This window comes from Balaenoptera musculus, chromosome 17 (assembly GCF_009873245.2).
Source record: "Balaenoptera musculus isolate JJ_BM4_2016_0621 chromosome 17, mBalMus1.pri.v3, whole genome shotgun sequence".
Taxonomy (NCBI): Eukaryota; Metazoa; Chordata; class Mammalia; order Artiodactyla; family Balaenopteridae; genus Balaenoptera; species Balaenoptera musculus.
The window spans coordinates 10,859,090-10,883,757 of NC_045801.1; the positions used below are offsets into that span (position 1 = coordinate 10,859,090).

General features: G+C 48.4%; 1 protein-coding gene across 4 annotated transcripts in view; it reads left to right on the forward strand.

Moving 5' to 3' along the window:
• The window catches only part of ASAP1 (ArfGAP with SH3 domain, ankyrin repeat and PH domain 1), a 350,653-nt gene that overhangs the window by 308,432 nt on the left and 17,553 nt on the right, over positions 1 to 24,668 (forward strand). For 2 of the 4 annotated variants that reach the window (XM_036830054.1, XM_036830055.1), the window contains 7 exons: positions 2,683 to 2,869; positions 3,113 to 3,198; positions 4,289 to 4,404; positions 4,558 to 4,625; positions 5,919 to 6,026; positions 8,987 to 9,215; positions 19,920 to 20,090. In XM_036830054.1, the coding sequence (XP_036685949.1) occupies positions 2,683 to 2,869; positions 3,113 to 3,198; positions 4,289 to 4,404; positions 4,558 to 4,625; positions 5,919 to 6,026; positions 8,987 to 9,215; positions 19,920 to 20,090 (965 nt within the window). The remainder of the gene's footprint in view (positions 1 to 2,682; positions 2,870 to 3,112; positions 3,199 to 4,288; positions 4,405 to 4,557; positions 4,626 to 5,918; positions 6,027 to 8,986; positions 9,216 to 19,919; positions 20,091 to 24,668) is intronic. The other 2 variants (XM_036830057.1, XM_036830056.1) reach the window with 2 other exon arrangements.

Consider the following 24,668-nt stretch of genomic DNA (forward strand, 5'->3'; position numbering starts at 1 on the left):
GTTTTGGATATTATTATTCTAAGTGTGAGCAGAAGGTGTCAAACAAAGGGAGTGACATGATAAGTTACGTTTTAAACGGATCCTTGTGGCTCAGTGATGCCCAACTGGGGCAGCTTTGCCCCCACAGGACACTTGGCAGTGTCTGGACACATTACATCGTGACGTGGGCAGGTACTGCTGGCATCCGGAGGACAGAAACCAGGGATGCTGCCACACATCCTACAGTGCATGGGATTGCCATCCGTAACAAAGGATTATCCAGGCAGAATGTCAGGAGGATGGAGGTTGAGAAACCCAACTGTGGCTGATGAGTGAAGGACAGACTATAGGGGGCGGTGGGGACAGACTGAAGAGAAATTTATACCAGATCCCCTGAGAAATAAAGGTAAATTGGACTAAGGTGGTAGCGGTGGAGGTGGTGAAAAGTAGCTCAATTCAGTTCTCAATGTATTTTGAAGGGAGAACCACCAGGATTTGCTCATCAGTTTAAATATGGGGTGTTCAAGAGAATTGTTCAGATGACACCCACGGTTTTTGGCCTGAGCATCTAGGTAAATGGCCAGTACTGTTATCTGAGCCAGGGTAGGTAGGAAGGACCGGGTTTGGTGGGGGACAAAAGGAGAAAGTTGTCTTTCATCTAGAACTCTTGGCATCCAGACTTTCAGACGAGTCTGTTTTCCACCCTCCCTACTGCCCCATGCCAGAAAGCCTTTCATTGCCGGAGGACTAGATAGAGATAACTCTGAGTACCCAGAAAGGGTTAAACACATCCTGCCTAGTGAGAGCTCAGACACTTCCTGGAGCCACAGAATTGCAGAGCCAGGGTTGGAGGTGGTCTTCTAGGTGACCTGGGGCAAATACCTCAGTGCCCTCTGCATCTTTTCTGCTGGATTATCAGGTAGCATCTGCGTGATGCTTCGAGCCACAGGAGCCCACCTGCAGAGCTCGCTGCCGTTTAGATCTACCTCCCTGCCAGGGGTGCTAGTCCTACCCGCCTTGGATAAGAGTAGAAAGGAAGCTTAGAAATGAACCCATAGCCGTGCATCATTCTTTGTTCCATACCTGTGCTCTTGCTTCCCTGGAAGGTAGTAAGTAAGGCAGGTATGCTTGCTAATACGTCACAGGTGAGGAAACTGAGGCAGAGCGAGAACTTGATTTACCCAGTGTCACGGAGGTAGCAAGTGGTATCAGACTTGAATTAAGCCATCTAGTTCTTAAGTCTGACGCTCCATCCACCACACAGTAGCTGCCTTTCAAACTTGATGTAAGTCACACACAGCAAGTCTCAGAAGCCAGGCTTAGGCCATCCTTTCAGGTATCTGGAAGTCTTCCAATTCATCAGGTTACGGCCGTTCTAGGAGGACTCTGACCTAAGCATAAAGGAGCTCTTGAGTGTACAATCTTGGTTCCCGAGCAGAATCTGCAACTCACCAAAGGCTCTGTGCCACCGTCAACCAGCTCAGCTCTTTGCTGCCAACCCAGAAGGAAAGAAAAAAGCATCAGCGCTATTTTAAACAGTGTTTCCAGGCTGTGGGATGTGGGAAACAGTAACAGCTACCACACATGGAGTGACTATTTCTGAGCAAGAAATTTTGTGTCCCATGAATTAGAGCCCTCTTGGAAAGAGGAAAGCACCTATTCGCTGCTATATGTTCTTTAATTCAAAATATACCAGTGAGTTATTATCCCCATTTTCAAATGAAAAAAAAAATACTGAAGGTCATAAAGATTAAGTAGTTTACCTAAGGTTGCACAGCTGGTTCGCTGTAGGACTAGGATTCGAACCCAAAATCCATTCATTGTCTTTTTATTAATTGGCTCATGTAACGGGTGAGTTCAGGTACAGCTGGACTGAGGATGTCAGACAGTATCATCTGGACCTTAGCTCACTCTCCTGACTCTTGTCTCTCCTTTCCTCTGAGCCAGCGTCCATCTCAGCCTTTCCCCAAAGTTGACCATCAGGCCACTGAGGTCATAGACTCACCCCTGCAGCTGGGAGGTGGGGTCAGAACCACTTGAACTGAAGTGGAGAGGGGGTAGGTCCTGAGGAGAAGGAGAAATGCACCAGGCCCACTTGGGCTTTGGGCATGTCATCCATGGCAAGAAAGACCACCGTCTGTGTCCTTCTGGAGCTTCAACGGCAGCTGTGCTGAGCCTCAGTTTCCTGTCAGTGTCTTCATTCTGTCTTTGCTAGCATAAACTTGGTCTAAACCTGTTTGCTGGAATGTTGAAGAGAAGTGTATCTTAATTAAAATAACTCTTCTCAGGACTTCCCTGGTGGCGCAGTGGTTGAGAATCCACCTGCCAATGCAGGGGACACAGGTTCAAGCCCTGGTCCAGGAAGATCCCATGTGCCACAGAGCAACGAAGCCTGGGCGCCACAACTACTGAGCCTGTGCTCTAGAGCCTGCGAGCCACAACTACTGAAGCCCGTGCGCCTAGAGCCCATGCTCTGCAACAAGAGAAGCCACCGCAATGAGAAGCCCACGCAGCGCAACGAAGAGTAGCCCCCACTCGCCACAACTAGAGAAAGGCCACACACAGCAACAAAGACCCAACGCAGCCAAAAATAAATAAATAAATAAGATAAAATAACTCTTCTCAGAGAGAACTGTTTGTCAGAAAATGTAAATCTTTCTTAGCTCTTGGGAAATAAGTTCATTTTGCTTTGCTCTATTTTAGGACTGTACGGAAGGAATATATCACTGCAAAGTATGTAGATCATAGATTTTCACGGAAGACCTGTTCATCTTCATCAGCTAAACTGAACGAATTGCTTGAGGCCATCAAATCCAGGGATTTACTTGCACTAATTCAAGTCTATGCAGAGGGGGTAGAGCTAATGGAACCGCTGCTGGAACCCGGACAGGTACAGCTTCACTGAAATCAGGATGAAGAGGGATGCGGGAAATCGGTTTAAAAGATGACTCGTTTTATTGTAACACTACAGAATGAGACTGTTACACATTAAGTGATCGTGTCTGAATCAGGACAATTTGAGAGTGAAAGGGGTGCTATTAATAATTACTTTGGGGCAACCGACTTGAACGAAGCCTGTCTAGGCCAACTAGAACCTCTGACCACCCTATTTATACTTACCCTTTCCTTTTAGGAGCTCGGGGAGACAGCCCTTCATCTTGCAGTCCGAACTGCAGACCAGACATCTCTCCATTTGGTTGACTTCCTTGTACAAAACTGGTACGGTTTTTGTTTTCTCTGAATATGCCTTGTGAGTTAACACAGACCAGCCCTATTGGTGGCCTACCTCAGGACTCAGCAAGCTTTTTCTGTAAAGAGGCAGATACTGTTATAGGCTTTGCAGGCCATGAGGTGTCTGTCACAGCCATTCAACATTGTCATCATAGTGTGAAAACTGCCACAATCAGTATGTAAACAAGTGAGCATGGCCATGTTCCAGTAAAACTGTATTTACAAAAACAAGCAGAGGGCCAGATATGGCCTGTGGGCTGTAGTTTGCCAACCCTTGGCCTAGATAAATGTAAAATCCTATCTCTGTGTCCAAAACCTGCTGCGTTAAGGGAGGTTGAAAGAGAGGACACTTAACAGCACAAGGTAGCAGATCTGTGAGTTTTCATTGTTTATAAGTTCATAGTAAGAGATCAGTATGTGTGGCTGACCCAATTGCTAATTCAAGTTTAGGATATACTAATAGGAGAATAATAGTGAACACAGGAGGTTTAGACTTGCTGGATTCTTTGTTGGGTAGTTCTGTAAGCTACAGATTAGGAGGAGGAACTAGAGCTCATCCAAAGGAGAGGGATTAAAATAGTGAGGGGATTTGAACTCACATACGAAGAACGGTGCCTGGACACAAGCCAGATTGTACAAACGCCCAGCCTCTTCCATAGAGGTGGTTCAGTGTAGTGGTTAAGACCACTGGCTCCAGAGACACACTGCCTGTGTTCAAATCCCTGCTCCATCATCTGTGTCTCGATAATCTCGCAAACAAGCACTTCATCCTCTCTGTTTTCATCTAAAAAATAAGGATTATAGTATACCTACCCCATCAGGTGGTTGTGAAGACTAAATGAGCTAATACACATAAGAGACGTGTGTCTGTCCCGTACACAGTAGGCACTCAATAAATGCTGTTATTGTCATTATGTTGCTTACAAATGGAAGTGTCATGTTAGAAACATCATCATCTTCCCTGCTTATAAGAAGTAGGTCGCAAATTTGACTCAGTTGTTAGCATGGGAAAAAGTGGTTAATCTGTGGTTTTAAGTTACAGAGCAAGTCATTTTTTTCTAATACTTTCATTTTTCAGTGGGAACCTGGATAAGCAGACGGCCCTGGGGAACACGGCTCTGCACTACTGTAGCCTGTATGGTAAACCTGAGTGCCTGAAGCTGCTTCTCAGGAGCAAGCCCACCGTGGATGTCGGTAAGTGTGGCCAAGCGTCTCTTAATAACTGCTGTGAGAGCGTTCAGTTGGCTGAAACCTAGACATGCCTGTTCCATTGTCATCTGAGTGTTGTTCTTTGCCTTTTCAAGATGTATCTTAGATAATCATGCAACTGTATTCCGCCTGTTTTAGTTAACCAGGCTGGAGAGACTGCCCTGGACATAGCGAAGAGACTGAAGGCCACCCAGTGTGAAGATCTGGTAAGCGGAGTGGGAGACGGGTGAGCCCAACTGCCTTAAAAGGGTGTTCTGTGAAACCACGACTGGAGTGAGAGAAGCAGATTCTCTGTCTCTCTCTCTCTCTCTCTTTTTTTTTGTTTTTTGAACATTGGCTAAAGAAATTCAGATAAGCACTCAGGCTATATTTGAAAAAATGGTAAAATGATAAATTTGTCATCCATGTCTTTTGAGTACAGTTACAATGTAGCAGCAAAAAGGCATTTGAGAGGTCTTATTACCAGACAGACTGCTTTTTTTTTTTTTTTGGCCGTGCCACACGGCAGGCGGGGGCAGGATCTTACTTCCCTGACCAGGGATCGAACCTGAGCCCCCGGCAGCGGAAGCACAGAGTCTTAGCCACTCGACCACCAGGGAAGTCCCAAGGTGCTGCTTTTTTTGTTTGCCAGACATTAGTCTTTCTCTGTAGCTTAACAGTAGAGAATTATTTGGGGAATTCCCTGGCGGTCCAGTGGATAAAACTCTGCAGTTCCTGGGTTCAATCCCTGGAACTAAGGTCAGGGAACTAAGATCCTGCAAGCCGTGCGGCACAGCCAAAAAATAAAAATAATTTTTTTTTGAAAGAATTACTTGGGAAGCCAGTTCCAGAAATTGGGCAAGTAAAGTTCAGGGTGTAATGGTTTTCAGAATGTCCAGTGCCCTGCCCTCCCCTCCCCATCCTGTGTACACACTCACCTCCGGTCCCACTAGTTCTCGCTTACACCTCTGGGCCTTTGCGTAGAGCATGATTCTCTTAACCACAGGGAAGGATAAGATAGGAAAGATAAGCTACATTCCCTTGAGTTCCTGCTAAGTGCCAAGTACCCAGGCCCAGCAGTTGTACGTCTTTATTTTTACAAGAATGCTTTAAGGAAGTTGGAGTTACCCTTGCCCCATTTTATGACTAAGAAAGTGGGCCATGGGTGGAACCAGGACTGTCTGACTTTAAAGGCCTACCTCTCGCACTTCAGTGACTCTGATTTTGCCTTCCAGCGGGAATTTGCGGTTTTGAGGCTCATTTTAATAATATTGAGAAAGCTTTTAATTTTGGAGAGAAGTCACGTTACCAGAATTAAAAAGGCTCCGCCCATAATTCTTTGCAATTCCTCTTCAGTCTGTCCTGTGGCAGTCCCGTTTGTATAATCAGAATTTTGCCTGCAGTGCAGCTACTGGTGACGAATCTGAAACCAGGAATGAGGTGGGATTTGCTCAGTGTTTATATAATGTCCGGGTGCGTGGCATTTAAATTACAGCGGTTACACCTGCTGTTACTTTCAGCTTTCCCAGGCTAAATCTGGAAAGTTCAATCCACATGTCCACGTAGAATATGAGTGGAATCTTCGACAGGAGGAGATGGATGAAAGCGATGATGATCTGGATGACAAAGTGAGTGTACATAGTGCCTGTGGATTCCTAAGCCCTCCTCTCAGGTTTTCTCCACTATACAGATAAGACCCATTCTTTGTGAGATTGATTTTGGTCTTATGACCTGATTCACCAGGGCCATTTTCTTGGTTTAGTCTCTGATCCTTGTTGAGTGCCACTTAATAGCTGTATTAGTCAGGGTTCTCCAGAGAAACAACCAGTAAGGGTGGGTGGGTGGGTGGGTGGTGTGTGTGGGGTTGTGTGTGGTGTGTGTGTGGTGTAGAGATGGAGAGAAATTCATTTTAAGGAGTTGGCTCACGTGCCTGGGGTGGGCCAGGCCAGAATCCCCAGGGCAGGACAGTAGGCTGGGGATTCCACAGGAGCTGAGGGTGCAGTCCTGAGTTTGGAGGCAGAAAGCCTTCTTCCTTTGGGGGTCCTTAGTCTTTCCTCTTAAGCCCTTTGACTACCTGAATGAGGCCCACCCCTGTTACTCAAAATCTAACCTAAATGTTAACCACATGTAAAAAATATCTTCACAGCAACATCTAGACTGGTGTTTGACCAAACACCTGTGCGCCATAGCCTTAGCCAAGTCAACACATAAAATTAGTCATCAAAACAGCTAATTAATAAATAATAAGTTGTCACTGATTGAGTATTTAAATATGAACTAGGTGGCAGCAAGCACATGTGTCACCTCAGGTCATCTCTATCAAAAGCCCATTGGGGTGTTGTCATTGCCCCACTTCACAGAAGAGAAAACTGACAGGGAAATCACGTGGTTTATCTAAAGTCTCACAGCGAGTAAAGACAGTCTCAGGGATTAAACCCAGTTCTGTGTGACTTTATCATAGATAGTTCTGAATTACCTCTGAAGGTTCATTTGTACCCTTTTTTTAGATTCCACATATAAGTGATATTATATGATATTTGTCTTTCTGTGTCTGACTTACTTAGTATGATAATCTCTAGATCCATCCATTTTGCTGCAAATGGCATTATTTTGTTCTTTTTTATGGCTGAGTAATATTCCATCGTATATATGTCCCACATCTTATTTATCCATTCCTCTGTCAGTGAACGTTTAGGTTGCTTCCATGACCTGGCTATTGTAAACAGTGCTGCAGTAGACATTGAGGGGTGCATGTATCGTTTTGAATTACGGTTTTCTCTGGGTATATGCCCAGTAGTGGGATTGCTGGGTCATATGGTAGTTCTACTTTAAGTTTTTTAAGGAACCTCCATACTGTTCTCCATAGTGGCCGTACCAATTTACATTAGTGTAGGAGGGTTCCCTTTTCTCCACACCCCCTCCAGCATTTAGTGTTTGTGGATTTTTTGATGATGGTCATTCTGACTGGTGTGAGGTGATACCTCATTGTAGTTTTGATTTGCATTTCTCTAATAATTACTGATGTTGAGCATCTTTTCATGTGCTTTTTGGCCAGCTGTATGTCTTCTTTAGAGAAATGTCTATTTAGATCTTCTGCCCATTTTTTGATTGGGTTGTTTCATTTTTTGATATTGAGCTGCCTGAGCTGTTTGTATATTTTGGAGATTAATCCCTTGTTGGTTGCTACCTCTGAAGGTTCCTGCGTGCATTTTTCATCAGCTGTGGATCCACTCGTTCCTCTTTCCCAGGCAGGATGTAAGGAGTAGTCAAAGGTGCTCCTACCGAGGGGTCCTAATGGCATTCACCATTTTAAGAGAAGCTCAATTACAATACAGTCAAGATAACCATTATAGTAAGAATTGGCGAAATTCCTGAGAAGTGTTCAGAGGACAGGGCGACTGCCTCAGCCTTGGCGAGCAGTGAAGACCTTATCAAGGAAACACCACGGGAGATGGGTTTCTAAGGGTGGTGAGGAGCTTGCCAGGCAAGGAAGTGGGAAGGAGTGCATCCTTCTGGGGACGGAGAACAGCACGTGCAGAGGCCGGGGGTCATCATGGGGCCTGAACATCAGAGGACTGGTTGGGATGAGGTGTGAGGTGCCTTCACATGCACTGGGTGGGGAGAGGCAAGAGGCTCCCCTGAAGTGTCAGGCAGCCCAGACCAGGAAGGGCATGAAGGGGGTTGTAGGCCAAGTTCAGCCCTTTGGCTTTCATCCAAGCAGGCACAGGCCAAAAGAGCTTTGTTGTCAGAGAGCAGGGTTTCCTACCAGCTCTGGCTGCAGCATGGAAAATGGGCTGGAGCTGAAAGAAACTGAGGCAGGGGCTGTTCAGGAGACCAGTGGTCCAGGGGGTGCTGGTGAGCGCCTGCACGAGTTGTGGGTCCGAGGGGCGCTTCTGAGCTCTCCGTGCGCTTCTGAGCTCTCCATGCAGAGCTCATCGTGCTCTCCTCGATGCCACTGAGGTTGGGAGACTTCCCACTTGGGAAGTTGCACGGGTGCTGATGCTGTGAGCTGAGTGCAAACGCCAGCAATCCGTCATGGGTGGTTGAAAGTGTTTGGAATCCAAGAGGTTGAGGTTGGATGTACAGGCCTGAGTCATCAACATTAGGTGGCAGTCACGGCCATGGGTGCAGATGAGGTTCCTTCCTAAGAGGGTGTAAAATGAGGAGAGAGGTGAGGGTGGAGAGCTTCGACGTTAAAGGGCTGAGCAGGGACGGAAAAGTTAATGTAGTAGCTGCAGGCGGGGGGAGACACTGTTCAGCTGTTGGTGAACGTGTCCTGCGCAGGGGAGGTATTTGTGGATTAAGGTTAGATCTGTGTGACCTTCTGCTTCTGAGCACCGTGCTCCCTAACCAGCATGCCCCTGGTGGGACCCTGGTAATGACAGGAGAATGACATGTGTGCTCCCTGATGTTTCCCTTGTGCTGTGTCGTGGCTCCTAGGCTTTTGTGTGGCTGACCCCCCAGAAACGCAGAGAGCCACAGGAGCCCAGATCCACCCCCCCGAGCCTGCCCTGCAGAGTCCTCCGGACACCTGAAGCGTCATCCTTGATTATCAGCTGACCCACCGCACTGTTATTTCATTTGCCAGCCGAGCCCCATCAAGAAAGAGCGCTCACCCAGACCTCAGAGCTTCTGCCACTCCTCCAGCATCTCCCCCCAGGACAAGCTGTCACTGCCGGGCTTCAGCACTCCGCGGGACAAACAGCGGCTCTCCTACGGCGCCTTCACCAACCAGATCTTTGTCTCCACAAGCACAGACTCGCCCACATCGCCGACTGCGGAGGCGCCCCCGCTGCCTCCTAGAAACGCCGGGAAAGGTACAAGCTGTGGGAAGGGCTTTGTGCCTCCATCTTCAGAGCTGGGAGTTGACCCAGCTTTGACGTAAGAATTTCGAGGTGCCTTTGAGTGGCAGAGTATGGGCTGTGATGTCAGGGCAGCTTGAAACAGGGACCTCACTGTTTGCGTGAACCTTACAACCATCCTGTGAGGTGTGTGCTTTTGTGCCCATTGTACAGATGAGGAAATTGTGATAGAATGACTTGCCCAAAGGTCATGCAGCTGGTAAGTGGTGGAGTTGAGGTTCCATCCAGGGTCCACATGGCTCCCAAACCAGCGCTCTTTCCTGTAATATGGGGTGGAATTTGAGTTCTTCTTTGAGAAGTTTCTTTCCTCTACACTAAAATGTAGTAACAGTGATAGTCAGTAGTTACGAAGCCCTTGCTTTACGAGAGGCCCTAAGCCCAGCACCTCTCTTTTCACACTCACAGAACAAGGTAAGTAGGACAGTTGCTGGCACCAGGCAGACAGGGTACTGGTTCAGAGCTGTAGAGTAATTGGCCTGAGGTTCTTGGGGGTTTGGGATGCTCACGCAGGTCCTGTGTGACCTGAACCCACACTCCTGTGCTCTCTGACGAGTGGTTTTCCACGAGACACCACCTGGGGCAGGATCTTACCAGAGGAGGGTCATTGTGCCGTGTGTTGTCACATGCCCCCATGGGGCTCATGCCAGGGGGTGACGGTCCATGAAGACTTCATCCTGTTCCCCGAATCCACTGAATGCCCTGCACAGAAAGTCCATGTGTTCCCACCTACATGGGGACGAGTAGAGACACAGAAGTGATAACATCAAGGGGTCACCCCTCCCGGGGCTATTCGAGAGGTACCCAGAGCTGTAGCTTCCGGTCTGGTCTCAGCCAGGAAACCCAAGTGCAGGATCCTCCCCATGTCCTCCTCTCGTGCTCACGCAGGTTTGAGGGCCCTGGTGCACAATGCCGTGCCTATTTGAATCACACTGGGGCTATTTTCTGGGGAATGTGAGCTTTATTCAAAACAGTGTTTTTTCAGAGCTTATTCTCCATTGAAATAGTGTTATAAATGGGAGCAGTGTTCTTAGACCCCAGTGGCCTCATAGATGATAAAATAGTGGAGAAAGTTAAAATGAGGCTCGAGCATAAACAGTACTCATCAGAGATAACCAGTGACCAGAAGAGCAGCAGCACACGTAAGGCAAAGGTTTAACCCGCCGGTATTGTCCTTACCGTTCCACACGTTATGCTAGAACGTGCCTTTTAAATCACTAGCATAACAAGGTGCAGACGTGTGCTGTTACAGGACTGTGTTACCTTTCACCGCGGGGTGATGGTGTTCCCCATCAGGGTAGCAGTCTGCTAAGAGCGGAGAGTCCCTTTCTGTACCCTAAAAAAGACCGTGAAAAGTTACTCTGCAAGAGTTCATATCCCCTGATTGTGGTTACCAAAAAAAATGGTGATGACCTATCAGAGAGCCTCCAGGTCACTGAGAATCTTGGAAAAGGTCTACAGGAGAGAATGACTCCAGAGTCCTAGGGGCCAGGAGGCCCCCTCACCTCCCTCTACCCCTTTCCATAATTTTATCTCAAGGGGACGCAGAAACCCATAAAATATACTGACTCAGCGCCAAGTATATCTCTGCTGCCTTGAATAAATTCTGATTAGCTCTTTACCAAAGACCCAAAGACAAAGACCAAATTTATTTAGTGATGCAGCTGCTGAAACAAGTGCCTAGAGACTTGGCCGTAGCAACCATGGTCGGCTAAGGATAGACAGCTTACCGCCCCCCACCCCCAATCCCATAATTGGACACAGACATCCCTCTCCGCCAAAGTCAGAGTGTTCTTCCAGGCTGCTCATAGCAGGACACCAGATTCGGAGATTTGGTCTGAGCCGGTGAGACGAGAAGCACAGCCTGCCCGTGACTTTTATAAGGGATTCGAAGCAGGAGATACTTCCTGCAGGCAGCTTGGCTCACGTGCCCTCACATTTGGAAAAGTGATAATGTTTGAATGGAGTTCTCAGAAGACACAGTTGAAGATCAGCTGATGCTCTGCACAGAGATAGTTCTCCTCTGTTTTCCTTACGTTTTCTTCATTTCGTTCTGTTGAACTGATTGAACCGTTTGCATGGAACAAGGATGTCTTGTTGTTTGGGTTGCTAGTTTCCCGTGGAGGTAAAGCAGAGGTGTCTGCTTGCAGCAGAAGTCATTTCCACACTGAGAACGTCGGGGTCGTAAGGATGATGGTTTCCGGTGAGGCAGAAACAACTGATAAAGTTTCCACTAACGAGAGGAATACAGAGGACAAAAGTAGAAGGAATTATTCTGAATCCAGCTCAGCAGTATTTTCAAAAATCTGCAGCTGCCTCATGAAAATGTAAGGAGTTTGACCTAAATTGCCATTGGGCAAAGCCCCCCTGTACTAGAGCTGGACGACTCAGCAATTCAGAATCCCGAACTCACCACCCTTAAGCCTTTGAAACATTTTGTTGCCTACGCCCTCTTCAGATGTGAAGTCCAGCGAGATGAAATCAAAGCTATAAAATTAAGTACGCAGCAGTTTCTCACTCGTGGTCAGCAGCTCCGCCCAGCCCCCCACTTCACTGTATCTTTATTAAGACTAGATATTCTTCAGGATCGCCAAGATTGGTTTGTTCTTCATCTTTAAGCTAAAATCATGTCACAGAACCTGGATTTTTTTTTTAGAGCTAGAGGGATGCTGAAAGATTGACGTGATTTGCCACCCTTTGTACAGCTAAGGAAGCAGAGCCCTGAAAAGGCTAAGGAACTTCCACGTCACACGGTGGCTGAAATAGGATAGAAAATTAAAGTGGGCCTTAGGACTTGTCAACCAGATCTTCTATTGTAGTTTCTTCTTTTCCATGTTGAGGAAGAGGGTCCATCTCTGTCTTGTCTTCCTCGTGCATTTGTCATCAGAATCCAGTGAGACAATATATGAGAAAGCATTTGGTAAAATGCAGAGCCCTGAACTACCGGGAGGGACTCGTATCAGGACTGTTTAGGCTCTGGCTCCACAGATGTCCCCAGAGTAGGGAAGAAGGTAGGAGCACCATGGTACTATGATGCCGCCCACAGAACAGGTGCTTGACAAGAGTGTAGCTTGCTTTTTAAGTCATTTTAAGCTACAGAACTGCAGTTTTCTCCCATTGTAAAATTCCACACCTTTTACACAGCCGTGGCACAGACTGTACTTGACACGAGATTTTTGTGGAGGTTAGTGAGAGGGACGGGAAGCTTCCAGCTCAGCACCTGGCACCTAGTCTGTGCCCCAGGGAGGGTTCTGCTGCTGACATTTGAGCCACTGCAACTCCTCAGCTTTAAAAAAGCGTCCTTGGGGAATAGGAGCCGGGGTGGAGCTGCCCAAGTCTGGTAAATCAGCAGGCGCTCTGAATGGCGAAGCCTGGCATGATGTGGGCACCTTTAGCTCAAAGGATTTGTCAAGTAAATGAACAATAAGTCTGATCTCAACAAGCTTATTTAACTTACTTAAATGAACTAAGTTTTCAAGCTTTTAGAAGCATGAAGTGATATGCTAACTAATTTCAGTTCATTCCCATCTGTTTGTGAGATCAGTCCCCTGGACTCAGGCATTGTGTAGCACCTCTGCATATCCTGTGAATACCTGTGGGAATCCTGCAGTCCACACACGTTTTCGATAACATGGACTTCCTGTTTCACACAGGCTCCAGCCTTGGTCTGATAAACCAGTAGGTGATCTGCACAAAAGCAGCTCAGGGCCTGGCACACCGAGGGCTCAATGGGTGCTTGTCACGGAGAATGTTGAACCCGGTGCTGCCCTCGCCATCCCTGTAGGTGAAGAGCTAAGCGCCCACGTTAATCCAAGAGTATAGTTTGAGAGTAACACACCCTCCAAGGCAGGTCCAGCTGTAAACCAGACCGTGCCTGTTGGGCAGCTGTGAGCCGCTGTGAATTCAAACCCCACTTCATCCTCTTCTCTCCCTGGCCCCACCTAGGAGGCGGGGGTTCCTCCCCACCAAGTGCTAACCCTGTCCCTGTCCTGGTCTCCTTTTCACATTGAACTCATCTTGCTAAGTTTCAGGGCCTTCATCTGAAATATAAGAATCAGGTGTCTGGCTGGCTGGGTCCCTGCTTAGAACATGAAGTAACGTATGTAAAGTGACTGGCACAGCGTGAACACTCAGTGCGTAGTATGGGGGCCTGTTGGGTCCTGCTGCATGTGTTCGGTTCTGCAGGTGTCCTGGGCCCTGGCAAGGTAGCAGAGTGGGGAGCAGGGAGCTCCTGCTTGGAGGCTCGCGCTCCAGTGGGTGAGAAAGCGGTGAGCTGTGCCCTCATCGGGGCAGCAGCCGGTGGCGCTCCAGGTTTGAAGAGAGGGTGAAGGGAGTCTTCCTTTCTCTCCCCCCTCCCCCTGGAGGCAGAACTCGTCCTCACAGAGGCTGGGAATGAGCTGTCCCCGCATCCCTGGCACAGAGGGGGCGTGCTCCGTCAGTGCTTGCTGAGTGAACAAACAACAGCAGAAGCAGTGAAAGCATGTCCCAGAAGTGTGCAGCCAGAGCAAGGAGGGCACACTCATAAAACTAACCCAGGTGTCCTGGGGCTGTGATAACTGGCTTGCTGACGATCCTTCTGCACCATGTTTATGCCCAAACTCAGTTGTGTAAGCATTTTATACACCATTTCTCTGACTCATTTGAGGTCTGTAGCAACAGTTAGGGCAGAGGGGGGTGGCCAGGGAGAACACTGCCCCGGGGTCTGGGTCTGAAGGTACAAAAGTGCCCTGCTCCAGGAGTTGGGCTTGCCTAGGAGATGTTTCCCTGTGCGTGGCTTTATTCATATGCTGATGACTGTAGAGTTTCCTGGGATTTTTTTATCTCACAGGAAGGTAGCCATTTGAGTGGCTTGATTTTAAAGCTTCCCATGGACCATTGTCCTTCATTTGTGTTGAATTTTCTGGATTTTTCTGGGGTTTTTTTTTGTGAGTGGGTTTTTGTTTGCTTGTTTGTTTTGCCTATTTTTGTCAGTCTCTCTCAATCCTTTTTAAAGCACTGCACACGTATATCACCTTGCTTTGGCCTCCTTGCTGGCCGAGAGCACGTCTGTGACTTCTGCCCTCAGCAGTGGCCACTGGCCCGGGCTCGCCAGCCCAGTCGCCCGACTGCCAGGGTGTGGAAAGGGGAGCAGAGGAAATGCTGTTGTGCATCTTGCACGTTAAGAATGTATGAGCAGGACTTCCCTGGTGGCGCAGTGGTTGGGAATCCGCCTGCCAGTGCAGGGGACACGGGTTCGAGCCCTGGTCCGGGAAGATCCCACATGCCGCGGAGCAACTAAGCCCGTGCACTGCAACTACTGAGCCTGTGCTCTAGAGCCCGCGAGCCACAACTACTGAAGCCCACACGCCTAGAGCCTGTGCTCTGCAACAAGAGAAGCCACTGCAATGAGAAGCCCATTCACCGCAACTAGAGAAAGCCTGCATGCAGCAACGAAGACCCAACGCAGCCAAAAATAAATAAATTTTAAAAAGCAAAAAAAATCCTTTTAAAAAGAAAAAAAAGAATATATGAGTGTTAAAGAACCAACCCTGAGCCCCTTGAGTTCGGCACTTTTCTCTTAATGATCAGTGTCCTGGAGGGAGACTGAAGGACACGTGGATGGCTCCTGCGTGTCCTGTGTGCAGCGCTGCGTCTTTCGCAGTGTCCCTGCCGTGTTGGGATCCTGCCAGGCCTGCTGTCAGCCTACCGTGCTTTCTCCACACGCCCCCCTCCTCTGCACCGTGCCTCTGTTTCCCCACCTGAGCATGGAGATGATGATAGCTCCTTCCTACTACACACAGTTCTTCTCTAAGTAAATATTCTTGCATCTTTATCTACTTTTTTTAAATATATAAATTTATTTATTTATATTTTTTATTTATTTTTGGCCAGGTTGGGTCTTCGTTGCTGTGCACAGGCTTTCTCTAGTTGTGGCGAGGGGGGGCTACTCTTGTTTGTGGTGCACGGGCTTCTCATTGCGGTGGCTTTTCTTGTTGCGGAGCACGGGCTCAGTAGTTGTGGCACACAAGCTCAGTAGTTGTGGCACACGGGCTTAGTTGTTCGGTGGCATGTGAGATATTCCCGGACCAGGGCTTGAACCTGTGTCCCCTGCATTGGCAGGCGGATTCGTAACCACTGCACCACCAGGGAAGTTCCTATCTACTTTTTAAGTGATAGAAACTTTCCATCCTTTTTAAGTTCTGTACTGTGAAAACCATTAGAAAATGGTAAATTTGTCATTTGTATTGTCCAGAGTTGTCTATATAACTCTGTCATTAACTTCTGTCATTAACACTTCTATTTGGCATGTTAGAATATGTATGTTATCCTTCTACAGACAGTTTTTCCGAAAACTGTCAGGATAATTTTTAAAGCCGTCTTCTGGGTCTTGTTTTAAATTTAAATTTCAAAGGTGTACTTTTATTTGGTCTCCCAGCATGGAAGACCTCTGAGTATTCTGTTTTATTAAAAACCCAAAGGTATGGGCTACCCTGGTGGCACAGTGGTTGAGAATCTGCCTGCTAATGCAGGGGACACGGGTTCGAGCCCTGGTCTGGGAGGATCCCACATGCCGCGGAGCAACTAGGCCTGTGAGCCACAACTGCTGAGCCTGCGCGTCTGGAGCCTGTGCTCTGCAACAAGAGAGGCCGCGATGGTGAGAGGCCCGCGCACCGCGATGAAGAGTGGCCCCCGCTTGCCGCAACTGGAGAAAGCCCTCGCACAGAAACGAAGGCCCAACACAGCTAAAAATACATATATTAATTAATTTAAAAAAAAAAACAAAACAAAGGTACAAGGACATTGAAGAAGACTCCTCCTGACTTACACCATGAATTATTTCCATAGACTGTGCCCAGCATGTGCCAGGTGCTGAGAGAGAGAAAGACAGTGTGGATCTTGCTGTAAGGAGGCTTCCAGCTTGGAAAGGAGGAGAGAGCGTAGTTCTGATGCAGGGTAGAGAGTATGTAGTGCCATTTACCCTTGTGCGAGCAGAGATAGAAGCAGTTGCTCCAGGACAAAGGAGGGTTAGAGAAGGCTTCTGGATGAGCTAACACTTGGCAGATGCAGAGTGCTTACTGTGAGCACTGAGGCTTCTGAGATGCACGGTGGCGTCACGCGTGTGGGCTTCCCGAGCTCTGGCTGCATGGTGGCCACACGTCTGAGCTGCAGGCCTCAGTGAGGGACCTCCCTGAGCCAGTGACGGTGAGGTGCTCGAAGCAGCACAGCTCACGTGGGGCCACAAGCGTTGAAGCCCCGGCAGAACGTCTAACTGAGTGACCAAGAGGCTGTTGGAAATACAGGCGAACCCCAGGCATGTGAACCCCCAGTAAGAGCTGCGCGGTACACCCTGCCTCCTTGTAGAAGACCTTCTAATAATTTAACCTTGGAGCTATGTATGGCAGCTTCGGAAATCTAGACCATATATATATATATATATTTTTTTTTTTTTAGACCATATTTTTAAGAAAAAGTGTTAGAGGATAATTTGACATAATAGCCAGTATTCACGGCAAATGTGGTTTAGGGTGTTTTCTCCTTATTCCCACAGGCCCTGGCAGAGTTGAGGGAAGAAAACTGGCTGCCCGAGTCCCCTCCCCACCTGTTAATCTTGCCTCCCACCCCTATCGAGTTTGTTTGATGCTGTGTTTACTATTTTTTAGTTTGTTTTGTTTTAGCTTTCTTTACCCCTCCAGAATTGCTTCTTTCCTGACCAAGCCAATGCTCAGGTTTATTTTGCAGAAAACATCCTTTTTAGTGCTTAAAGACTAGTTACTTATTTTGGAAGTCTTTTGAGCTCTTTACAGTAAAGTTAAAAAATTTTGTCTGCTTTTCTGGGGTCTGATATAGTGTTTTTCACCCTTTTTTAACTCATGCCCTACCAGCCAAGAAGATTTCATGGCATCTTCCTTTCTGTAGCTTCTATTACAGAACAATAGGTGGGTCTGTGTGTTATTTGCCATGAAAGTCGATTACAGTATTGAATATTTCTTTTCGAACTTCACACTATCTCTCCCTAGGTCCCCTCTCTCCCTGGTTTCTGATCTGTCACCCTAAGTGAGACGTTCTGTCTTCTTTAAGGATCGCTAGCCTTACAACAAGAGAAGTAGAAGTTTATTCATCCATTTATTCGATACTGTATTTACTAAATGCAGCTTTCTCTACACCAGGCCAGAGAACAGCCTGACCCTGGTAGAACCTGCAGCATGGTGGGGAGAGAGGCAATGAACAAGTCAGCAAAGACGGATAATTAGAGACTGTAGTAGCTGATGTCTGAAAGTAAGAAAAGGCTGTGATGGCGTGAGGAAAGGAACACTAACCCCTACATTTTTTAAATGATGATTCAGGAGGCTTGATTTTGCTTGGTTTGTGGTTACAGGACAACTCTGGTCTGATCACTCCTAAAACCACGTACACAGACAGCTTTGCCCAGAGACATAGCTCCATTGGCCATCTGTGTTTCCAGGCAGGATTTGAAACTGATTGATATGGCCTTCCAGATGCATTGCATCAGAAAGTCCCTAGATGGCGATACAGATGAAACTGCTGGGGAATCTCACCATTGTCTGTTATGTATTCTCCATTTATTTCCAAGAGGAAAATTACACTTCCTAGTACCGAGCGTTGTTGTTGCCATTTTCCTCGTGTGGCGAGCCCAGAAAATGCTGGCCTGGCTTTCAGGACGGGGCGAGCCCTCGCCATCCCCAGAGACCTGCATCATGGTTCAGCTCCGCCCCTCGTGGCTCCATACCCTTAATCACGCCCAGCCCCGCTTTCCTAGCTGCCAAATGGGGCCAGTAATACCAGACCCACATGCCTCACAGGGTTGTTATGAAAATCAAGGCAAATAGCATGTACGAACACATTTTGAAAACTAGGAAGCACTGTACAAACACAAGGCTAAAATAACAATGCCTTTACTGTTACAAAAATAAAACAGTTTCTGAAACTTCAGTGACTGGTGCCGTAATTAGGCGTTGATTCGGGATATCGGTAAGGCTTCCATCACATGTCTCATCAGTAGGACTGAGAATAAATACTGCCGCTAGGGCCATTTAATTCTAAAGCAAACGACCATTTTACTGAGATGAACAGTATTTACTTCCAAGACGGGACTATCTTTGAGAAATGGGGGTTTAAATCTGTGTTTGTACTGAGCAGTAATTGATCATGGGAAATAGCAAAGCTTGTTTTCCCAAGGAAGGAGGCCAGCAGTAATTAACCTTCTCTTTTAATATGCAGAATGTAAAAAGCTCTTTTGGAGCCTTTCTGGATCACCAGGTACCTGCTATCCTGCAATAAACATTTGGTGTGGCAGTGTTCCTAGCTTTTTTTGTTTCTTTCCTTTTTTTTCTCTTTTAATGTTTGCGGATACTGTTGTCCAGTTAAACCATAACCTGGTAATGATCATAAAGAGAGATTTGTCAAAGTGCCCAGCATATAGTGCTTGGCACACACCAGCCACTTCAGTGTCACTTGGAATAAACAAAATTAACGGCATATATACTACTCCCATAGCGCTCATTGAAAACAAACTCCTTTTTTTCTTAAAACGTTAGTTCAAAAAGTCAACTTTTGCAGTAGTGGTGTGTGTGTGTGTGTGATATTAATATCATTATTGCTATCCTATCATTACCTCTGGAGAAAGTAGAATCTTTTTTAAAACCTATAAAAATCAGGGCTGCCCTGGTGACGCAGTGGTTACAAATCTGCCTGCCTATGCAGGAGACACGGGTTTGAGCCCTGGTCCGGGAAGATCCCACATGCTGCGGAGCAACTAAGTCCGTGCGCCACAACTACTGAGCCCACGTGCCACAACTGCTGAAGCCCGCACACCTAGAGCCCGTGCTCCGCAGCTAGAGAAGCCACTGCAATGAGAAGCCCGCGCAGTGCAACGAAGAGTAGCCCCCTCTCGCTGCAACTAGAGAAAGCCCGCACGCAGCAACGAAGACCCAACGCAGCCAAAAATAAATAAATTTAAAAAAAAAAAATTTTTTTTTTAAACCTATAGAAATCAGTGAAGCTTATGTAACTTGTTCAAGCTTCCAATATAATAGGTGGTTTATGATTTCTAGAACAGTACAGAATTGGAAGAGAAAAGGGTTTTTGGATTTCCCTTCTTTCCAAGTAACCCTTTACATTAGAGCCTTCATTATTTATAAAAGTCATTCAAAAAAAAACTTCAGGCAACGTTTGCTGACTGAAAAAAAAAATTGCAGTGGAGAGAGAAACCCTATTCTGTGAATCCAGTGTTCATGTTTCCACGTGAGGCCCTTTGGAGGTTTAGTCGGTATTTTGCTCTTTCTCCATTGATTTTGCTGGCAGTGCTGTGTGCCTTCTTCCTCTGTAGGTTTTGCAGTGGTTCCAGTGAGTGACTGGTTTAAAATGTGTGTGTTTTATTTCTCCCGTTGTACCCAAAGGATGATCTAAACCCAGTAGCGTTCCATGTTGACTGACGTTTTGTTCCTTAAAAGCACACACTCTCCTTTTTAATTTTTTTTTTTACCAGCAATTTTTAAAAACCCTCTTTTGGGGATTACCGGGTCGATGGACTTGGCCGTCCCCAGCCTCGTGCTCCGGTCTCTGTGTGTCACGCTCCACCTGAGGCATGGGAGTGACTGCACACAGGCTGTTCCGTCTGCGAGACCGGGATTGACCTTCCTGCACCGTTCGCTTCCTTTCCAGGTCCAGCTGGCCCACCATCAGCGCTCCCTCTAAGCGCCCAGACCTCTAGTGGCAGCTCCACCCTGTCCAAGAAGCGGCCTCCTCCCCCACCGCCCGGACACAAGAGAACCCTATCCGACCCTCCCAGCCCACTACCTCACGGGCCCCCAAACAAAGGCGCAGTTCCTTGGGGTAAGTCGTCCTCCAGTCAGGGCCCTCACTGCCCGAGCCAGGCAGCGCGCGGGGCTCGGGGGGCAGTGGGCGCGCTCAGCACACCCAGCAGACCGACCAGACCGCCCCCACGCTGGGTGAGGGCCTGTATACATATGATTGCACAGCCTCTTCTGGCCAAGAAACGTGGGGGAAAAATACCACCACCACGTAAAAAGTGTACTAGTGATAAGGTGCTGAGCGCTTTTTGTGCCCCAGACACCCACCAGGGCCCTGGGGGTCAGGCTGGTCTCTCCCAGCCCCTGTCCCCCGCTCAGCCTCGCCGGCCTGCTTTCACCTCTGGCTCCACCGGGCTCTTTCCTTCCTGGGGCCGCCCCCTCCCTGCAGCTCTGTCATGGGCTTGAAAGCCTGCCTCCCTGCCGTCCTTCTCCGCCTGCGTGTCTGTCTCCTGGGCCAATCCTCTCTAAGGGCGCCCCCTCCCCGCTGTTTCCCTCAGGACCCCAGATCACCGCTGACAGGTATTTTATTTGTGTTCGGCTTTTTGGTCTCTCGAACATAGCTCCGTGAGAGCGGGGCCCTTGTCTGTCTTGTTCCTTTCTGTGTTCACAGAGCCTAGAATCGAGCCCAGGTTGCAGTAGATAGTCAATAATCGATTGACAATAAACAAACCTGCCCAGATCAGTTGGTAGTTTACCATTTCATTGACACTGGTGGCAGATAACAAATTTCTATCCACAAGGAACACGGTTTCCGTCTTTATCTCCCTTTGTAGCTCACCAGCCTGCCACCAATTTCGCTCAAGAGCCGGGTGTCTCCCGGCGCCCACGGGGTCCTGGCCCTGCTGATTTGCATATCTCACCTCCCCTTGCCAGTGAATCGTGTCGTGGCTTTTTTGTTTGTTTGTAACTGATAGGGAGCTCAGCTGAATGCTTTTAAAGGCCTCATCAGAAAGCCCCTAATAGGTGTTCTGGATTGGGGAGCTTCTGGGAAAAGCCATGCTGCCCGTTTGCACGCCTGTGTGTCATGTGACCCAGAAGCCACAGTGCGTGTGGACTGTCTGTGCTTAGCCGTTCACCCCACTGGCCTGGTGCCTGGGGTTTGGGCTTCTCCACCCTTGTGCTCGAGGAGCTCGTGGTCCAGGAGGGAGACGCGTGCGGTGCGTTCTTCACCAAGTACTGCGGAAATGCTGAAGCAGGGTGTCCAGCTGCGTCGGCAGGCTTCGTGGGGAGGGGACATTTGCAGCGGGTGTTGATGAATCTGTTCCCGGTGAGACCCGCCGCGGGGAGGGTGCGCCCAGGCGCACGTCAGCACCATGCAGGTCCCTGACACTGCCCGAGGCCCCACCCCAGGGCCTTCAGGAGTCCCCAGGATTCTTCCAAAAGGACTTTGCCCCAAATAACGCTCCACTGAAGGCCACCAGTTTCCTGCAGGTTTTCATACCACAAATCACAGACTAACCTTTTCGAATTTCACTAAATTTTGATCCTGTTGTTTACTCGGGTTTTATTTCTGCATGAAGTTCATTGTGCCTCACAGACTCCATCAGTCTATAGTTAAATTTACTAAACTTCTGTTTTCTGGCTTAAGAATCATCCCTTTCTTAAGTTTCTTTCACAAGACTAAGCAGCAGGACTAGAAAAACAGCGGGTGTTCATTTGATTTGGTTTGGGTGTGGGTGGGTTTTGTTGTGGACAAGGGGCATTTTTCACTAAGAGACAAGGTTACCCCTCTATGAGAGTGAGGTGGTGCCCCGGGCGGTGAGCAGCAGCGTTCAAGCTTCGGAAGCTGTGGGCCCTGAGCAGTGGGCTGCCACCTACCAGCAGCCTCAAGCGGCAAAAGTCAAAATCTCTCCACTCTAAAGTGACCACCGTACACGTCACAGACAGCCCCAGGCGGTAATTCTGCGGCCGTCGGGGCCGTTCTCTCTGAGTTGGTGTGTGCGCACATAGGGGAGATGTTCTTAAAGGCATCTGCAGACATGGGACGGTAACAAGCCTCTCACCAGGCAGGTTAAAGTGGCTCAGATCCCGGTCTTCATGCTTTGTGTTGTCTGATCACCGCGGGTTTTATCCCTACCTGTCTCCCACGGACATTGTGGTCCAGAAGCCGAAGGCAGGGGTCAGACTGTTAATTAATAAGGCACACGGGGTACCGGATTCCTAGGCAGCATTTATGGTGCCTGTAGTTTCCCGCTAGGCACCCATCTTTCCAGTGCTCTTATGTTCCCCTAGACCTCCCGTCTCCTCACAGCCCCTGAGGTGAGGGCCTTCGGACTGTCTGAGATCTGGACCGGGGCGTGGGGGGCAGACACAAGGAGGTGGAGTAGCACAGCCCCCGAGCTCGCCCCGGGCCTCACCTGCCCACACCCTGACGTAGGACGTGCCTGCCGTGTGGAGTTGGTAGGCTCCCCAACTCCATCCTCTCCTCTAAGAGCTGAGCCTTTGCTCATAGTGTGCCCTCAACCTAGAACAGTCTGTCCATTTGTGTTCACGCTTAGTCATCCTTCAAGATCTAGTGTCCAGGGACCTGCTTCAGAGACCTTCCCCAGCCCGGCCAGCACCCCCGTGCCCACTCTCTGTTCCTCTGGCACAGGGATTATCACACAGTGGTTCTGTTTGCCTTTCTGTCTTTCCCAGTGCAGTATGAACTCCTTACGAGGGCCCGAGCTGTTTCTGTCTCAGTGGAGCTCCGGTGTGGACCTGTGTCATACCGCCTGGATTCTAATCCACCTCTACCACCTGAGCCCTGTGGCTTTCAGCAGTTACCTTTGAATTGTTCCATACCTCAGTTTCTCCGGCTGTAAACTGGGGCTAGTGAATAGTACTCATCGAATTCTTAAGCCCAGTTCCACAGAGTAGGAAATGCAAGGGCCTTGACTTTAAGGACACTGAGATTCAGGAAGGTTCAGTCCCCTGCCCAAGTTCTCACAGCTGGTGAGTGGGGAGCCCACGTGGCTGGGAGAGCCCATGGCCCTCGCGCTCTCCTTGCTCTGCTGAGCTCTGCACGTGACGGCTCAGTGATCCCCTTGGCTGTTCCCCTGTCGCGGCAGTTGTTTCTTTGCCTGTGAATGGAGACGGGGGAAGGTAGCTTGGCAGGTAGGCACCCTCCGCCTGGCTGTGCCGCCTCGTCTCTGCCGCACGGAGGCCTGGTGTGTGGGGAGGCCACCCCGGGCTTTCTCCCTGCCAGGACCACAGCATCCACGGTGCCCAGGATAGCCCAGGCATCACATTACTGCAGCCCCGCTATGGTGGCGGGTTCGGCCATCTGTCTAGGGAGACGGCAGAGGCAGGCTTTCGATCAGAAAACAACTAGGCCGGTGGGCAGAATCGGGTTTTTGCGGGGACTGTTGATTTTTGAAGTGGCATGTCGTTAAACCTCACCTTTGGAGACAAAATAAGTTGTTTATAACCTGCTTTCTAACAGACCAACACATTTTAACACAATTCAAATTAAATTAATAAGGAAATGAGGACAAAGGGAGCAAAGTAAGATGAATTCCAGGAGTGTTATGTCTTCACAAAATGCATAACACAAGGTCACATACAGCAGCTGGAAATAGACCACAGATTTGACACTGAGGTTCTTAGAGGTGAAAGCAAAGAAAACAATGCAGCCAGTTACCCAGTTCATGGTGGCCATAAGATTAAGCCTTTTCTCACACTTGAGATTCTTGCAGTGACTACGTGAGATCAGCTTCCCCTGGGAGCTCCGTCCTTTGTCAGGTATTCAGAGAAGTGTTTACGGGGCCCATCCTGGGAAACCATATAGTGCACCGAACAAACTTTCTGGAAGCCTGAGTTCTCGTCCGTGTTCCACCAATACCTGGCTAAGGGACCGCTGGGAATCACTTGCATTCCGTATCTTTGGCCACTGGGACTTAAGTTCTATACGCTTCTCTTTTTTTAATGGAGAGTAGATAATGGACGAAAAACTATACCACAAGATGATTCCCTTCTCATATTTCAAGGCCAGAACTTCCAGGTACGATGGGTCAATATTTGAAATGTTTGATCCAAGTCTCCCACGTCTACTTATTAGAAGTAGTATTGGCTTGTAAAAGAGCCTTTGGGTAGAAACTTCCTGATTCTTTCTTTTTCTTGGATTTCCCAATATATTCTCAAGTCACCTCCCCCCACCACTCCGACCCCATTTTACGTGCAGTTCTAGAAATAACAATGGCTGCCACCATGTATAGATTATTTGCCGTGTACCAGCTGCTGTACACTTGTTCATACGTTCCTGTATTAAGCCATCGCAACTGTCCTGTGAGATAGGGACTGTCATGGTCCCTGATTTACTGGTGAGGAAATTGAATCACAGAGGTCAAGTGACTTGTCCGATAACTTCAGAGCCTGGATTTGAACCTATTTCTGACTCCGAGGTTCGTATAATTACCCACTCTTCCAGAAGACTCCTGGAGCCTGTGTGCCAGGCACTGCTGGGCAGTGCCCTCCTCTCGTTCCACACTCCTGGCCCACAGCTTCTGAGCTACAGTAAGTGACCTGGAGTCTTGGCCACAGCTTTTTAAATTGTCTGCCCACCGTCTGTCTCCAGCCCTCTCCTCACACATCTGTGTGTGTACCACAGTCACTTCCCGAG